The 20459-nt window shown below is 29.9% G+C and overlaps 1 protein-coding gene across 4 annotated transcripts in view; it reads right to left on the minus strand.

Moving 5' to 3' along the window:
• The window catches only part of LOC142321565 (angiogenic factor with G patch and FHA domains 1), a 164218-nt gene that overhangs the window by 131251 nt on the left and 12508 nt on the right, over positions 1-20459 (minus strand). For 3 of the 4 annotated variants that reach the window (XM_075359750.1, XM_075359752.1, XM_075359751.1), the window contains exons 3-6: positions 19835-19975; positions 9681-9909; positions 2918-3078; positions 1236-1485 (exon numbers count right to left, since the gene is read on the minus strand). In XM_075359750.1, the coding sequence (XP_075215865.1) occupies positions 1236-1485; positions 2918-3078; positions 9681-9909; positions 19835-19975 (781 nt within the window). Of the gene's footprint in view, positions 1-1235; positions 1486-2917; positions 3079-9680; positions 9910-12634; positions 12708-19834; positions 19976-20459 lie in introns of all 4 variants that reach the window. The other variant, XM_075359754.1, reaches the window with a different exon arrangement.

The following is a 20459-nucleotide window of genomic DNA, read 5'->3' on the forward strand; positions in this document are numbered from 1 at the left end:
AAAAATTTATTTCACTGAATTACCAAAACTAAAACTCAGGAAGTAGTAACGTAATCAGATAGTTGAAAGCTGCTACGTACAAAGTAAAGATAGATCAAAATTACTAAAGTAGCAGCTAACATTCTGAATTTTACTAATTTTAATTAGTTAAAAATGAGATTTTGTTTTCAAATTTATCTCTATGAAGAGAAATTTATTTCTTATAATAGTAATGACATTTTCATTCATGGAAAAAGCTGTAATTGCCTAAACAAAGAAAGTTCATTTACATTTTTGTAGATGGTAGGGGTTGAATACAGCCACCTACTCTCAGACAAGCACGCATTCTTTCCCCACTTCATGTGCTGGTAAATCACCCATACATTGTATGGAAAATCCAAATGAGACACTTTGACTGGGTTATACTTACCTGCCATTGTTTATCCACATAATCACATGTAAGTAAATATCTGTAGATCATTGTAGCTATAAGATCAGAATAAAAATTTAGACTATGAGTAAATAACCTAACCTTTTCACGACAGCCAACTTTATAAAAATATATAAACATTGCTAACTCATCGAAGAACTTCCATATGGTACTGAAATGTGGCTAAGCCACAAAGTCTCATGATGTATGACAGATGAGTTATCCTCCTGACCTTGAAGTTCCAAAGTGATATTACCTCTAGCTCCTGTGAGATTAAACGGTCAAACATAAGGTGTTGGCTGTAGTCGACTATCCCTCTGCAAGCATAACATTCATCTGCTACTAGGCCAAATCTCTTCATTAAATGTTGAAGAAAATGTTCATGGTTAGATGAAACACAAACACCATTTCTCTTATTTAGACTTTCAAGACACACCATCAATCTTAGTCTGGTATAGAATTAAAACACTAAGTAAAATGCTCCATTATTTCTACCATTCATTTTAAGTAAGGACCTCAATACTCACATAAGTCACTTTCAAAATATATTATAAAACAAAACAGAATTACTGCAACCTGTACAAAATGACTGTTGAAAAATACTTAGAACATATTGGAAATTGTTGGTCATATTAAGTAAGGTGAAAAATCAACAGCCAAAACCAAGTTTAATGAATCAATTCCTGGAGATCACTATAAGAAAAAGTAGGTGCAATTTTGCTGCATTCTGTTCACATTTATTAGAGGCAAATGACTATTAGTAATCTACACAATATAAAAAATAAAAAAATTAAAGCATTAAAGTATTTTACCCCAAATAACTTACCTTTATCAGGTTTAACAGGTAACATGCATCCTGGTTCACACTGATTACATGTCTGATGGCCATCATGTATATGACATAACAAATGTGTAGATCCTACACGAAGAATGCTACCATGTTCGATAGGATGAGGAGGGCTCTCTTGCAAAGCTACTGATAATCTATTACCATTTAGGAATGTACCGTTGCGTGAACCTAAATCAACTACAGTATAGTGTTTCTTCTCTTCAGAAAATTTAAAACTTGCATGATGCTGTAACACGTACAAACAAAAAAAGAAAAGTAATTTTTTAGAAACAGTGATGTAAATCAGCATAAAGATATTACATTATGTTATTTTACTTAATTTCAGACCCCTTCCCTCATTTTTTCACTTTCTGACACATTTTCAGGTAGCAACCAGCCCAGCACAATAAATAATGTAAACATATTCTGGTGTTTTATTCTCCAACTGTAAGTATTTTGTGAAAATTTTGCAAGTTAATTTTTTCAGATATTTATGATCTCTTTTCAAGGTTGAATCAAATTTTTATGTTTAGCACAAATATTGGCCTTATAGCTGAACATCAGTATTATACAGAAAATCAACTGCAATTAGTGCTTTTTATACCTCTGTTACCTAATATGCATCAACAACTTTTACCACATCAACAAATAGCGCAAAGCAATAAATTGTATTTCTGCTTTTTAAATATAATTTTTTATGTAAAAATTAATAAAAAAAGAGGGAAGGCTAGCAAAAATGCATCTCATAGCATCTCATTTTAGCTAGCCTTTATAATTTTATTTTTAGTTCATTAATATTTTTAATATTCAGTAAGAAAGTACTATTAAAGAAAAAATATTATTTTTTTCAATAGAAACGAGAAATATAGACCTTTGTTTCTGTTAACATTTTTAAACGCTTACCACTCCTAAACAAATGGACCAATTTTCAGAATTCAAATTTGTTTTTTTTTTTATAAGTTAATGAAATTACCAGTGCGCAATTAAATTTCCATTCTTATCATATTCCAAGTTTTCAATTTTTTGTACTGGAGAAAAAGAAAAATATAATACTTCATTTAATCATTTACACCTTCTGCACAAAATCAATGTAAAAATTTTATTCATTTTACGTAAGTTTTTATTCTGATTTTTCAAATTTTCAAACTCAATATCTCAACAAATATTAAGATCAATTTTCATCATTCAATTTTTATAGTTATAAGAATTTTTTAAACAATAACTTGACATTTTATTTTATTTTCTACATTCAATCTTTTAACCTTTATAAACAGAACTTTTATTGACTAACTTTATAAACAAAAATTATTCTGAGTAATTTTTTTGTAACTTTTGCAAAATTTCTATGATTTGCAGATGGGAAGTGCAAAATATTTAAATAAAAGAAATATGGCCATTCAAAAACAATTTAAGATAATCTTTAGATCCCTTATGCATTTTTTTTTTTGGATTATCAGAGTTTTGTTCATGAATAGAAGTCCCTATCCATCAAATTTAGTTAAACGGGTTCTTACTGTAGTCAATTTTATAAAATCTCAGTGATATTAACAGATATACGTCATATACAATATATGATTTGAAACTTCTAAGATAATTAATAACAAACTAATAAAGTACAAGCTAAAAGTAAACCATAAAGTTACAAAAGAGAATCACTGACAGTTTTTAAGAGAACATACCTTACTAATAGTAATATCAGGAATTGTAACAGAATGATTCCCTTCACGTCCCAAAGTTCCTCCATTATATGTAACAATAAATAATGTTCCAACATTTAAGTTATCCAAACCCGTTTCTTGTACTACAACACGCATACACGGAGGCCATGCATCAGCCAATTCTGAAATAAAAATATAATTTATCAGTGTCAAATTATGTTTTAAAACACTAGCCACCAGTGATGGTTTATATGCAATAGCATTTTTAAAAATTGTTTTTTTTTACAGAACAAACATTGATTTCTTTATATATTTGCCTGATGTTATTGAAAAAATATTTAAATAATAATACACAAAAAGGTAGATCAAAATTTTCAGTTATAAAATTATAATTAATGGTGACCGTATTTTCTTCATATACTTCAATTTTTTTATAACTTTTCTAAGATACCATATTTATAAATAATACTAACACTCCTTTAGAATAGAAATTTTTTCTATCATCTGTAAAATCTTTATGACTTTAAATGGGAAGTATAAAATGTTTAAATAAATTAAAATAATACCATGACCATTCAAAAACAATTTATATAGGTTTAAAGCTTTTTTGTGTTTTAAAGATTTTGTGGGAATGTGTTGACATAATATCAAAAATATTTATCATCATAGGGGATATGCCATGTACAAGATATAAAACAAACTGTAATGTAACAGTTTTAAAATTTTATCATGGATATCGCAAACAACATAGATGCAACATCTATAAATAATACCACTTGCGTTAGTTCTTGAACTATGTCACCTGATGAAGCAATGAGAATGGAATATTATGAGAAGGTTCATACACTTGGTAATGGTTTAATGTAACTCACTTTCTGATCTTAACTCACAGAAATACAGTAGTATTTACCATTTAGTAGCAGGAAACCAGTTTCCTCTGGTAGTGTGAAATGCATGTCCCATTAATCAAAAAGGTTCAAAGGCTGGTGCATGGAAAGTAGTTCATACTTTTTTTAAAAAATTAATACATTATTTTATTAAAACTATTTGCATTAACATCTTTTTATATTATTTTATTAAAATAAGACATCTCTGTCCTTCAGAATTCATCACTTTACATTTATTTTAAATTATTTTAACATATTTTTTTTAAGGATGTATTTTATTTAAAAATTTTAAGTTTTATTTTTTTAATTGGTTTTACACCAACAAAAATGCTGCCCTTTTAAAAAAAAACAATTTGCGCAGATACAGAAGATAAGAAACTTCCATTCTGATAAAAATAAGAAAAGGAATGTAGAGAACTGACATAAAGAAACTTCTAACAAGAATATTTCAAAAACAATCTTTAAAAATAGTTCAATATTAAGTAATGACCTCAATAAAAATATATATATAGTTAATTTCATAACTCAAGTTATGATAAAAAGACTTTACAAAACAATATTTACAACCTTACAACCACTAAAAGAACTTCCTCAATAAAATATAAAATGATGGAAAAAAATTTGTCCATTTGGTAAAAAGGCAACACCAAATTTCCCCAATGCCAGCCAAGTTATAAAATTCATTTTGGAAAAACTTTCTGACTAGTTCAATAATTTTAAAAGCTCTATTTATATCTTTATTAAAGAATAATTCCTTTTTATTGGAAAACAATAACCAAGGATTAAAATATTCACTAAAATTGATTTTAAATAAATTAAAATCAAAATTTAAAGAAAAAATATTTTTTTTTTTAAATTTGGAAACTGCCCCATCAGGGAAGGGGTATTAAGTTATTTTAGTAATAATTTATTGTTTAACAAAATATGTTTTGAGCATTAAAAATTTTAAATTGCAAAAAAGGTTTTTTTTCATTCTGGGGGCTCCCAGTGGTCATCAATGACAGGCATCCTTTACTTTACAGAATACAATAATGTGATTTTAAATGCCACTTGGTCTTTTGATTCTAAACTAAATAGATTAACTTAAAAATATATTAATTGATAATAAAACTGTTGAAAAAAATAGTATAATAAACTGCATTATTATTAAAGTGTTGGTGATGTTTCAAATTTCATAAATAAATTTCATAATATCTTCCAATTATTCAAATTAGAATATAACTTTACAGTGCACTCAAATCTTGCGGTAAACCAAATAAGACCAGAAACTGTATAAGTTTATATTACACTAAGAGCTATAAAAACTTGACAGGGACTTTGCTGTGTTAGTGTCACCAAAAAAATAATTGTAAAACAATGTAGTTACACCATTAGATTCATAAATGTTTTCTGCCTAAAATGAATAAAACAAAATTCCACTTCATTTTCCATTTTCTTTTTACTGGAGTTTCTTTCAATAAATAAGTTTTTCAGGAGTTCTGGTAAAGTAAAATTTAAATAGCTAAAGATTTCATATTCTTACATGATGTTCAACAAACTATTATTTACCACTCTCTGAAATACCAGTTTCATTAAAAATTTCTGAAACTCCGATATTTTTTTTGTAACAGAACCACATTCAGGAATTTGATGGGCAATTTCCAATTGATATCATTGGTATCCACAACAAAAGACAAATTTGAAGCAATGCAACAATTTGAAGTCAAAATAAAATGATGGATATAAATTTGAAACTACATTAACAAGATATGAATAAAAAAGGCAAAAAGAATAAAAAAAGGAACAACAGTTTTCTCACTCAAGTGCAGTCTGAGTGCAATGCATTTATGTAAACAAATTTCTGCTAACATAATATTTTTGTAATTTTATAAAAAAATTAGAAAAAGGAAAATGTTTGAATATTCTAGAAAACATGGAAATATTTAAGCTAAAATTAAAAGAACAGGACATAATTTTAATAAACAAATAAATTTTCAAACTGATGTAATGTTCAAAAATTTGAAATTGTTAAAAAACCTCACAAGGATTAGTTTCAAGAAATGGTAGAACCGTTAGAGCGGGAAAGACAAAGCAGAAAAAGCTAGAACCATTAAACAAAAAATAAATGATCCCAAAACACCTATAACATTTCAAGGAGTAGTTTAACTGAAATTGAATACCATAAAAAATTATGAAATGGCCAACAACCACAACCATATTTAATAAACTACAAAGGTGAATCAAATTTAAATGGTAATTTTCCTATTCTATGCAGCAAGCAGTTCTGAGCTGGATAGCGGAGTGGGGGGTCAATGTTCAGTGTGTTGATAGGGGGAACCAGCTTGGTTAGCTCCTTCTCTCTGTTCTGTCATCAATACAGCCAGGAGTGAGCAAGAGCTTCCATCCTCTGTTGCAAAATGTAATATAATAATAAAGTTTTCAACTAATGAAGGCGTTAAACCCACGTCATTTAAAGGTACAGTTTGGGGACGCTACACTGTCCCAGAACTGAGTCTACACGTGGGGCAGACAATTTAAGGGCAAGCAAGAGAGTAGAAAATGAAAGTCATGATCAACACCCAAGTTCAAAAGTCTCACAGCTGACAACACTCATGTCGTTCGAGAGCTTATCAAAGGTGATCGCCAGTTCACTGTTGAAGAAATCATCTCAGAAGTAGCTATCAGCTATGGGATCCATTATTACTGATCATCTTGACTTTAGAAAAATTACTGCTCGATGGGTTCCGAGGTTGTTGACCAAAAATCAAAAACAGGTCAGGTTGAAGATCTGCGAAGACTTCTGAATCGATTTCAGCAAGAAGGGAACAATTTTTTGAGGCACATTGTCACATGTGATGAGACATGGGTCCGTCATTGCACTGCAGAGTCAAAAATGATGAGTAAGTATGGTGAAGGAAGGATGAAAGCTGCCTGGTGAAGGCCAAAACTTGTCTGTCAGCCGGAAAAGTTCTTGCAACGATTTTTTTTGACTCAAGGGGAGTTTTACTCATTGATTTTCTCCACAATCAACAAATGGTGAATATGGCTTCCTACTGTCAGCTGCTACAGTAAACAAAAGCCACCTACCAAAACAAAAGACGAGGTATGCCCATCAGAAATGTCATCCTTCTCCATGATAACACCAGCACACCACAATTTTGACAAGGGATAAATTGGAAAAAATGCACTAGGAAACCCTCGACCACCCTCCCTACAGACCAGATTTGTCCCCCTGAGACAATTTTTGTTTGTGCCCTTCAAAGAATCACTTGGAGGGGAACCATTAGAAAACAATGAAGACGTCAAGAAGCATGTGCGCAATTGGTTGATGACTTGACCTCAAACATTTTATTAACAAGGAATACTCAAACTTCCAAATTATTGGCAAAACTGTAGATCGTGCAGGACACTACACAAATGATTTAAGTATGAATTGTGTATATTATTAATTAATAAATTTATTTAAAAAAATTACTGTTTATATTTGACTACCCTCGTAGTTTTTGACAATAAATTAACTTAAATTATTCTGGGAGTTGTTTCACGATATAATTTCTAGGTATTGCATGTTGTTTTTATTTATTCATGACAAATGCACATACCAGCCAATGCTCTTATCAATAAAAAAAAAATAAGAGAATGACTATACAATAAATAATTATACACTTCAAAGCAATAAAGAATTCATCAACTGTACATTTTTGCGTAATTAGTAAAAATGAGTAATTAAACAGGCATCAATGAAAGCAAATTAGAAAAATATAGTTAAACTTCAGGAACTCAAATCTGAAGGGAATTTTTTTCTGAGATACTGAAACTTAAGACTGTAATTTTGCAATAGTGTGGACAGATATGTAGTTTGTTATGTAAACCTAATCTTCAATGAGATTAGACTATTAGACTATACGAGTATATCATTATATGCATATACAATTTTTGTTTTACACTAAAACGTTATTGTATTATTATTTTTCCTATACTTAATTGCTGAGCATTTAATAAAACACAAAAGCGAGTACATATACAGCAACACAGAAAAAAGATAGAAATAATATTATATTAATAACCAACCAAACAATTAATTCAACTGAACAGATTTACATATACCAAAACCTTATTGCACTTAATATGTTGTAAAAATCAAAGTGAAACACAATATATATAACAAATTGAAAACAGAAATATTTGTAAGGAACTTTATAAAAGTAGAAAATGAATAGTAATTATTCATTACCGACTTAAATTATACATAATTTTTGTCCACTTCTTTAAAAAAAGGGGCCTCCTTTTCCTTACACAAATCCTAGCAATTAATGAAATGAAGAATACCAGGCTGAAATTGACTATTTTGAAAGTTATGGATTAATTCCTTAACCTTATTGATTGGTGCCTGTCTTATTTATATATTTAAGTACATTTAAATATTAAGTTACAGAACTAAAAACATTTCATTTATTTTTTGTTTATTTTGTTAATTTCTGTATAGAAAGCTTTTATTGTGCATTCATAAAGTCATGCATCCCAAAACAGGAGCAATATCCTACACTTATAAGTTGATTGTTACAGAGTTCCTGTAACAACTAATATCTATTTCGTCTTTATTCTACTTTTAGGAAAATACTAATATTTATTTTAAATATTTATATTATTTATGAGATACTAAAATATTAATATTTATATTTTTTAATATAAATATTAATATTTTTATATTTAGGAATATCCTTTAAAATTAATATTATTATTATTCTACTTTTAAAACTGTGTTAGACACGGTCAAAATGCATAGATCACATGACTAAATCATCACTGTCTATGTAAGTAGATTTTCAGCAGTACAACAAGCATGCTGTTACTGTAAGCCCAGTGTATTTACAGTGAAAAATTATTTAATCACGTGTTCTTATTCTAAATGCTAGAAAGTTTTTATGGCTAATTTTCCCGATAGTACAATACAAAATAAATCTATTTTTCATTTAATATCGATTGTGTGAAACAGGAAATGTAGCTGATCATAAACATTGTGGTAGTTTGTCAGTATTACATGATAACAGATTGCAAGACATTCATCAGTCGGTTTTATATTTTCCGAGAAAGTTACTCAGGAAACATTCTCAACAGACTGGAATTTCAATCAAGGTTGTTCATAAGGTTACAAAAAACTTCAAGTTGTTTACGTATTCTAATTCAGGCAGTGCAAGAAGTTGGAGAATTTGATATTATTGGACAACTTCAGTACTTGGTTATGACCAACAGAGGAACGGTGTTGGAACTGTGACAGAGTCACATTTGTGACTGTTCACAATGTAGGTGGGTAGTTCAAATTTTTTTCATTCCAGGTAGTTGGCATGTTCTGAACATGCTTATTCAAACAAAGAGTAGTTTCCTCTTTTTGGATAAATTATCTGCAAAAATAATACAATTTATTTATATAATTTCCACTTACCAACAACCTTCAATACATGTTCAAGCACTTTCAGATCAGTAATCCATCCTCAGGAACATTGATGTGTTATAATTATTTACTTCACATATCATTAATTATACTAACATGAATTTAAATTAAAAAAAATTATAAATATAACAACTGATTGTTGAAAGGTAAAATAAAGTTATCCGTTGTGTCAGTATGAAGGTCTCAATTGTTATGTCAAAATAATAGAGTATGGAGTTCAGAAAATCCTCACATTTAATATGAAAGGCCATTGCTTGCTTGAAAGGTTGGTGTTTGGTATGCATTCACTTCAAAGAATTTTGAAATGCATCTTATGATATATGTATGATACATTACATTTTGTAACATAGTATTACATTTTAAATTGAAAATATTATAAGAACATTAAACTAAGAACATTAAGATATTAAAATCAAGAACTAAGAACATTAAAAATGAAAAATATAATTAAAGCTATTAAAATTACCATCTAAATTAACATCAGCACTGAGATCTGTAAGAAGACTAGGAGTAATTACTAGGCTAATATCAGTCTTTGAGTCACTCTCCTTTTGTTTTAAATTGCTATCAACATCATCATCACCCTCTCTTAGGACCCCACCGTCATCATTATCATCAGAACATTCTCCCTCTTCTAATGACTTACTTTCAGACACATCATTCTTTAATCGTTTTGTTACGCTGTCGGTAAGCTCCTACATTAATAAAACACACTTTAAGATAAGAATTTAGTACTTAAATAGAAATTAAAAATTAGCAAGATTATAAAATTATTACTGGCTCAGATTAAAAAATTGATTTAAATGCTTTTAAAAAAATGTTAAATAAAACTACTTTTTATCAGAGTGATTACTCTGTCATGTATTTACATAGATGCAGAGTGATTACATCTTCCATATATATCAACCAGAAGGTTTTAGGTTGGAATCCCAGTTAGGCTTGGTATCTTTTACACCTTACAAATGTTATTATTACAATTTTTTAAGTATTTCTAGTTGTTAAAATTTATTAGAAAATATATTTTTTCAGCACTTATAACAGGTAAAATGTGATTTGTACTGTGAAGATAAAAATAAACCGATGTAGTAAAATATAAATATGTGTACAAAAGTTCAGCAAGAGTATTTATGTAGCTTATTAAACTTTTGTTGATTAAATTTAGATAGTGTGTATACTTTTAGTCATTTTAAACAAATAAAAATTACAAAAAACAATATCTATCTATACCTCAAAAAATCACAACCAAGTTGCAGGCTCAGCAAGTACCGACAGGGGCGTTCGATAAGTACATGCAAAGTCAAAAAAACGGTACTCATAATACATTGTTTAGGTCATTCTTAGTCTCCTGTTTCTTCACGAAGAGCAGACAACAAGTTTTAGTCAGACATATTCATAATTCTGTTGTTGGTAGTCATTTGTGCGATCAAGTATTGTGATTTGTGATAAATTGTGAAAGAGAATATTAGGTAATGATCAAATATTTTGAAAGACAAAACCACAAAGAAGCTAAGCCAACTAGATAAATATTATGATGAGTGGGCTCAACAAGAACAGATTACAAATGGTTTTGGTTATTTTCAAAGTGGTCATATACGATCAATCACAAACAACACTGAACACCCCAGATAGCCTGTAGAGATTAGAACACCATCAAAAACTGAAAAAATAATTAACAATATGGTAATGCAGGATAGAGGATAGAAAGTGCCTGATATTATTTAAATCAACACACATCTCAAATGAAATGGTGCATAATATTTCACATGAATATTTACTAATGTAAAAAATACTCCACAAGACAGGTGCTCCAATTTAATTGCTTATAACTGATCAAAAATGTGCAAAAGTAAATATCTCTAAGTTTGGTACCGTTTCAATGTAATCCAAAGGAATTTGACTAGAGATGATAATTTGGAATGAAACACAAGACACACTGTAGTCTAGAAACCCACTCTAAAGAAGGTGAAAACCATTTCATCAGTAGAAAAAGTGATGGCCACCATCTTTTGGGATGCTTGTGAAATCTTCACTGACATTCTGGAGAAGGGTACAACATTAACTAGGCAATATTAACCTTCTCTGCCAGATCATCTAAATGAAGAAATAAAGAAAAAATAGATAGAACCAAAAACCATTTCTCATTTCCAAATTATTCTGTTTTTGCATTGTCACATATTAAGAAATAATATACAATTTAACTAAAATTTAATAAAAACACTTAAATAGTTCATATTTCAATAATTAAATTGGTATTTTACATTAATTTTGTCTTAAATAACTTAAATAATCACTAAAAACACAAATAAGAAAAACAGGTAAATTCAAGCAGGCAGTAGATATCATCCATACACTTACAGGGTTAATAGATCACAACCCTACTTAACTATTAAATATTTATTTGAAATTTTATTTAAATATTTTTAAAATTTGAAATGAAGCAATTTCTTACATAAAGAATAATTGTCTTCAAAAAGAATACCTGTGTATAAACACTAAGGAACATAAAATAGATAATATAATGAAAATCGATATACCAGTAGATAGTAGTAATGCATGAAGTACTTTTTTGAACACCCCCTCCTGTATTTTATGTTATAAGCAAGTTATTTGTCTGTTACAATTTACTGAGCAACTATCATTTAAATATTTTCAATGTTTGGTAATCTCATTATTGTATCTTAAACTGTGATATATTAAATTAATCTAAATCTTTTTATTCAAGATATTTCATAAGCTTTACAAAACCGTAAATGTAACTTGAAACTAGAAAACAATTTCTAATTATTTTTTAATAAAAATCTCACAGAAAAACTAAGAACAAACAAAAGAAACTAACCTTAAACACTACAACAAATGAATATTAACTTAATGGTAATGATGTAGTTACAAAAAAAAAACATGAAATGCTTAAAAATTACCATGTTGTGATGTCTCAAATGTCAGATAAAATAACTAAACTGCTGCAAATAATGATTCCATAGAAGAGAACATACATATAAAAAATATGTATTAAGAACAATATAAATGTGCTGAAAACACAGGAAAAATGTAAATCATTATAATGGGAAAGCATTTAACTAGCAACTTATGAATAATGGTGGTAAATTTAACCAATATTATGTACATGAAAAAAAAGCACTGGCAGATCAGCAAATCCCTCAAAATAACTTCCACACACTTTTAGTCTTAGCACAAGTTCGGCAGAAAATATATAAAACTAATAACAAAATTGAAAGACAATTATAAATAAAACAATTTTACTTTATTATCACCAACACTTTAGTCTAATGCATTAAAATTCCACACACATGAAATAACACACCCTGAATTAGAAAACAACAATAAACAGCTTATTCACTCCTAATAATTTACTAAAACATCTCTAATATCAACCTCCAAAGTAATTTGCTGTTATTTTACCTATAGCACGTTTTCTCAATGAATCATTGATTGAAAGCCGTGATACGCCTGCTAGAATATCATTGACCATGTTCTGCAACACAACAAACTCCCATTTCAAGCAATAAGATATCAGTGACATTAAAAATTAAAAAAATATTCAAAAATATGAACATTAAGAAACAAATATAACAACATAATTTTTACAATAACATTTAAGCTTTAAAATAAAAGCATACTGGGTAAAGTATATTTTTAATTAATCAAATGATATTCAGAACCACACCTCAATGTGTAGATAAACTTTATTAAATTATTACGTGACAACAAAAAACTGAGCCAGTAATAATTAAAACACTATAATACAATTTAATTTTACAATTGACTAAAATTAACACAATTAAAAATTCATGATGCTACTTAAAAGAAAAAAATTGCAGCCTATGTGCCAAGTGAAAGTAAGTGTTCATGACTGTAGTCTGGTGCAGTTATTTTATTGTAAAAACTAGTATGATAATATACTCAGTACTTTTCTATGAAAAATTTATTACGTGTGATTTTACAGTAACAAGCTGCTACTGCATAGGCTGTGGCACAGCAATATTTAACAGGGTTGTGGTAGGGTAAACATATTAGTGAGAAATACATTGTAATATCGTATTACCCAGCAGTTCTAAGATTCTAAGATATCCTCCCATTAAAGTCAAACAAGGCAAGGAACGGGGGAGGGGGTAGCGACCAGAACACATCACTAGGCAGGTGTCTTTCCCTACAGGGTTGGGAGTCCTAAGATATGTGTAAGTAGTATACATATGAGAGGATCAGTCAAATATAAAGCAGACTTTTGTTTTTTATATTTATTGGTAAGGAATAAAAATACAAAACATATTTACTCTTTTCTACACAATCTTCCAGAAGTTCTACACGTTTTTCCCAATATGTCGGGAGCTTGTGTATCCCTTCTTCTAAAACGTTTGAAGAGTTCGCACAAGCCAATTGCAGAGAAATCCTCTACTTTGCTGTGATACTGGAATCAATGACCTCCTAAAAAATGACCCAAAAAAATCGCAAAAGATAAATCTGGAGTTTAAGGAATTGGTTCCAGGGTTTCTGAGTAAAGTTCATTTAGTTTATCCCGAGCTTTTAGGACATACTCACAGCTAGCTCTTAGCTGCGTGAGACCTGGCATTGTCATGAAGAAGAATCACATCTCTGACTAGCTGATGACAAGTTTTGTTTCTTGTATGCGGCTTTCACTTTATCCAAGAACTGACAGTAGTATGCAACATTCACAGTGCAATGTTTGTGGAGAAAATCAATGAGGAATACACCTTTCCAGTCCCAAAAGACGACAGTGAGATATTTTCTAGCTGACAAGATGCATTTTTTCTTTTGCAGGTCAAGGTTCTCTCCATTCCCATGCCCCACAATACTTAAGATTCGGGAGTGTAGTGATGGACCCATGTCTCGATATATGCAATTAATGAATGCAAAATATTATTTACCTCTCATCGAGAGATCAATTTAGGAGCTTTGACAAATTTTCTATAAGGTCCTGTTTTTGTTTTGAGTCAAAAGTCTTGGAACCCACCTAGCAAGGATTATGTGGAACCCTAAGTGCTTTGTCATAACAGAATGAACACGTCCATGACTGACACCATTTCCAATGCAATTTCACCTAACTTAAGGTACCAACCATCTAAAATGATGTCATGGATTGATTAAAAGTTGCTTTAAATTTTTTGACTCAGTTGTAGACTCAGGTGCATGACGTCATATTCCCAAACTGTGCACGCAGATTAACCAAAATGTCTGAGGGTTTGATGCCCTCATTTGTGAGAAACTTCACAATAGTACACTGCTCTGACATGATGCTACTAATACAGAAAGAAGCAAATGCCAAGACAGCTGAAGCACACACCCCCTCCCACATATTCACAGTGACTATCCATCTGCACCATCCCACTTATTGCAGCCATGAAGACAAAATTCAGGTTTATATCCACTTATTGCAGTCATGAAGACAAAAGTCAGGTTTATATTTAACTGTCACTCATAGAATACAAATTCTAATGTAATATTGTGACCTTCTAATATGAAAGCACAACAAGTAGACCAAAATTACTGAAAAAAATCCCCAGTTAATATTATAATCATTCAATTGAAATCTAACCTATGTACAAATGCAAAATAAGCACTACAAATTAATTAAATTTAATAGTGGCGAAGATGAAATCTGGCTGAAAATTACATCATAAATTTTTTGCCATAACTCACTTGATTGTCGACCAATTTTTAAAAATAAGAAGTAATTTTGTTTGCAATTTAAGGCTTACAGTTTGGCTAATAAAAGATATTTTATAAAACTTACAATAAAGAGATATAAAAAGTTAATGTGACTACAATTTTGAGATTTGTGATGTGTTTACACAAAAGTTTTTTATTTATTAGAGAAAATTGATCCAAACATGTGTACCAAATTTTATAATGATCCTTTAATCTGATCATGGAATATATATTTTTCTTTAAAAACATAAAGTAGCATATATTAAGAAAACATCAGAGAGATCACCTTTTATGCATAGCATATTTTTCATTCATTCTGTTATGTAGAATCCAAAAATGAATAGTCAGGTACACATTTTAGTTTCACACTGCATATATAGGTATTCAAAATTGCAAGGCTCAGGACCAGATCTGCGAGATTAATGCAAGTAAACAACTATATACATCCAAATATATTCTTTTTTTCAAATTACAGTTAGCAAAATATTTCTCTGTTTTCGGCTAAATTTTGATTACCTTCAAAATGAAGCCATTTGAAACCCAAATTAAATGCAAATTTGATTAATGTTTTATGTTTTGTCCTGAAATATTGAATATAACCCAGAACTAAATTTCTACTGGTTTCTAAGAAAACTGTTGTAAAATACAAAAAAAAATTAAAATCAAAGCTACGCTTTTTTAGGTTTGCCAGTAACCTTATTTATAGTATACTTATTTATGATTAATATATATTCAAAATAATTGTTCAATGTGGCAATTACTTTATTGAGTAGAGCATTCAACACAACGAATCCTTGCTTCTCAAGCATCTTATATTCTCAAAGCTATTCTTAATAGTTGCTGCAACCTTTATGATGCAATTTCTTAGTTTTTCTTGTGTACAAACACATTTAGAATAAACAAAGTTCATCCAACTCCAAGGGAAATAGTCTGATGGCATTAGTCCAAGAAATTGTGATGGTAATTTTACTGCCCTACTTTAACTAATCTATCAGTTACCATATGTATTATTTAAATAATCTCTAACATTACAAGAAATGTGTCACCACCTCACTATCATACATAGTGAACCCACTTATGCATTAATGAAATGGAACTAACTTTCTCCTGAAAGCCTTGCTGGTATGAAAAAAGGACTAAATTTACTACCAAAGAATTTCATACTGCATATTAAATGAAAAAGCAGTACTCCATATCGCAGCAGTCTTACATGGATTTTCCTCTGTTCAAGTATATGTGTTCAAAAATTCCATTTCTTGTGAAGCATAAATTTACCAGAAACAAAAATATGTTGAAGAAAATTGGATTTGTGTGCATATGTTCTAATTAGCCACCAACAGAATTTTGACAATTTATTACGATCTGGAAGTAACATGTCTAGTACATGCATTTTGTGGAATGGGTAAAACAGTTGTTCCCATAATGCTCACTACACACTTGGTTATAAAGTATTTAAACAAGTTAACATTCCACTGATTGCAAATGGAGAAAATAGCACAGCATCAAAATTTCTTCTTCAGTACTTTCACTTTTTACAAAATATTGTCGACCAGCTACTGATTTTTATTCTGATTGTACTGATTGTCTACTGATTTTTGTTTCCGCATATCTGTTTTCTTTATGACATCTCTCCACAACTTTAAATGTTAAACAATTTGGTATTATTCAATCCAGATATTTATCTTAGTACTCTTGAGACTGCAGCTACACCATCATTATTAACCATAAATTAACAGCATGTCCATCAACTCTCCAAATATACACAAATTCAAACTCCCTCCCACACATAATACCTTTGTCTAATAGCAAATAATATTATTTTTAAACTTTTAACAGTAAACACAACAACAAAGCTGGTCACAAAATTACTCACTCAACAGACAAAGTTTAATTGTTGATCTGCTGTTATTGTAAACTCAAGAAATAAAAAATTTCTCAAATATGTTTTAGAAGTGGATTTTTTTTTTGCATTATGAAGAGACTTTTTTATTCTATTTAAAACTTTAACATTTCTTGCCAAATTTTGGTCTATTTTGTCTTTATTTAAAGCCCAGAATTTGTAAAACTTGTATTTCTTTCAGTTCAACTCTATTACATAATTTTCTCAGAATTAAACTCAAAAAATTTTGTAAGAAAATGTTATTTGTTTACTGAATACAGTTAATTCAAATCAAATCTAAAAAAAGCATTTCTTCAACTCTAATTTTTTGGACACTGCAACAGTTTTCTTGTAAACTACAGAGATACAGTTTTGGGGCCTGTTTTACTTTCTTTTTTTTTTGTCTTCAGTCATTTGACTGGTTTGATGCAGCTTTCCAAGTTCCCTATCTAGTCCTAGTCGTTTCATTTCAGTACACCCTCTACATCCTACATCCCTAACAATTTGTTTTACATATTCCAAACGTGGCCTGCCTATACAATTTTTACGTTCATCCATCAGCTGCAATATATCGTCTGAAACCCAAGGTTTCCTACCAGTTCTCTTTATTCCGCCTAAGTTCACTTCTGCTGATTTAAGAATTTCCTTTTTAACATTCTCCCATTCTACTTCTACATTTTCTACCTTATCTTTTTTACTCAGACCTCTTGCGATGTCCTCCTCAAAAATCTTCTTTACCTCCTCTTCCTCAAGCTTCTCTAAATTCCACCGATTCATCTGACACCTTTTCTTTAGGTTTTTAAACCCCAATCTACATTTCATTATCACCAAATTATGGTCACTATCAATGTCTGCTCCAGGGTAAGTTTTGAAGTCAACGAGTTGATTTCTAAATCTTTGCTTAACCATGATATAATCTATCTGATACCTTGCAGTATCGCCTGGCTTTTTCCAAGTGTATATTCTTCTATTATGATTTTTAAATTGGGTGTTGGCAATTACTAAATTATATTCGTGCAAAACTCTATAAGTCGGTCCCCTCTTTCATTCCTTTTGCTCAGCCCGTATTCACCCACTATATTTCCTTCCTTGCCTTTTCCAATGCATGCATTCCAATTTCCAACTATTATTAAATTTTCATCTCCTTTTACGTGTTTAATTGCTTCATCAATCTCTTCGTATACACACTCTACCTCATCATCATCATGGGCGCTTGTAGGCATATAGACGTTAACAATCGTTGTCGGTTTAGGTTTTGATTTTATCCTTATTACAATGATTCTATCGCTATGCGTTTTGAAATACTCTACTCTCTTCCCTATCTTCTTGTTCATTATGAAACTTACTCCTGCCTGCCCATTATTTGAAGCTGAGTTAATTATTCTAGAATCACCTGACCAAAAGTCGCCTTCCTCTTCTCACCGAACCTCACTAATTCCTACTACATCCACATACCTTATCCACATCACACATCCTTATCCTACCCATTTCCCTTTTTAAATTTTCTAGCCTACCAACCTTTTTTAAACTTCTAACATTCCACGCTCCGACTCGTAGAATGTTATTTTTTACTTTTCTGGAGACCCCTTCCTTAGTAGTCCCCACCCGGAGATCCGAACGGGGGACTATTTTACCTCCGGAATATTTTACCACGGAAGCCGCCTCCATTATTTCTATGTGAAAATGCAGAGAGCCACATTTTCTTGGAAAAAAAAACAGCTGTAGTTTTCCATTGCTTTCAGCTGCGCAGTACTCAGAGGACTGAGTGATGTTGATATGGCCGTTTAAGTCATTCTGACTCATGCCCCTAACAACTACTGAAAGAGCTGCTGCCCTCTTTCAGGAATCATTCCTTAGTCTGGCTCTCAACAGATACCTCTCCGATATGGTTGCACCTTCGGTCCAGCTACTCTGTATCCCTGAGCACTCAAGCCCCCTCACCAACGGCAAGGTCTCATGATTCAAAGAGGAGGAGTTTTACTTAATTTTTCATATGAAAACCCATACAAAACCATCAACTTTGCCTTTCAATTTTGGTCAAAATATTACAGCATTGTTTCACTTTACCCTTAAAACATGGATCAGGATTAAGTATTTCACTAGACTAATTTGAAAAAAAAAGTGTTTCTAGAATTTCATAGAATATGTTCATCAATTTTTTTTTACTTGTATTAACATCCCAAACCAATTTCTGAAATACTGCCATGCAATTTTGAGTCACTTGAATAAATACTCTGGGTCTATTAAAAAAAAAAGTAATTTAGTATTTTGGTAGTGTACTCCTATCATCAAGAAAAAAATTGCCTATAAACAAAAGTCTGGAAACACCTTTTCATCTATCTGTCTGTCTGCAAGTTTGTGCTTTTTAAACGGAAATTTATATTTTCAGAGCAAAATAAGCTACTGTAATGAATAAGGCTTTGTTTAAACCTCTAAAATGAAGTTCAACTTGCATAAAAAAGGATTTATGGTAGTTCACCTCAGGTGCTACTTCCAACATATTCTTTATAAGTGTGATACATTTTTAATGCCTTTAAAGATTTTATAACATGTAAAAAAAAAATGCAGAAAATTTTACTATCAAAAACATAGGATTCAATACCACAAATCAATTACCAACATGATACATATTTTACTTTCTAAATTATGAATAAAAGTGAAATAACATGAACTTAAAATTCATATAAAAAGTAATTTACGATTCTAAACTCACTTTCAGAGCCAATATATAAACTTGTAACTTAATTACTTTTATTTATCTATACTTTTCATCAGTGCCTACTATTACAATTTTGAATTACTGAACTGACCATCTAGTTTAAGATTAGGTAAAATTTTTACAAACAATTTTTAAGCATCTTGTTTTTCAAATCATATATGTGGATGCAATAGTGTTTAATTTACAAATGTAACATAAGATAACTAAAATTATTTTTAAAACATTACAACATACAAAACAAATTTAAAAAGTTATAAATACCAACATTTAAAAAAAAATTATAGATTTTAAAAATTTCACAGATAATATAATACTGTATCATATGTGATATAATTACCTCATTATTTTCAACACTTTTCCGCTTAGAAGAAGCATCTTCAACACTCTTCACAAGTGAAGAATGATAGTTAAAAGTCTTTGTCTCTTCGTCAAATGTAAAATACGTACCACTGTTTCCATCATAATAAAGTCCAAGCTCCTATAAAAAAAATAAAGAATTACAGGATTATCCCAATTTTATCCAAATTGTAATAAATAAATAATTAATTAGCACAAAAACAACATTGAAGATACAGTATTGGAAGATATTTAAAAAAAATAAATACTAATTAATTTGGTAGTTATACACTTACTACACATTCTACATAAAAAGACCATTCAATAATATTATCTGTTAAAGAAAATGTTTTAATTCAATTATCTATAAAAGAACAAACTAAAAATTTATCAAAAGAACGTTCAAATAATTTATTAAAAAAGAAACTGAAGAAAGCATGATTTCATTTATCATAGAATGTATTACCCTAACATACAAATAACATTCAATGCAGTTTGAACTCTTATCAAAAATTTCAAGCAAAATGCTCTGTTGAAGATGCTGATGATCAAAGTAGCAGACTACCTAAACTAAACGAACAGAAGAGAAGCTGCTCGATATTTTGAATGCTATGGACAAAAGTTTA

Source organism: Lycorma delicatula, chromosome 3, assembly GCF_047948215.1.
Source record: "Lycorma delicatula isolate Av1 chromosome 3, ASM4794821v1, whole genome shotgun sequence".
In the NCBI taxonomy this organism is placed as follows: domain Eukaryota; kingdom Metazoa; phylum Arthropoda; class Insecta; order Hemiptera; family Fulgoridae; genus Lycorma; species Lycorma delicatula.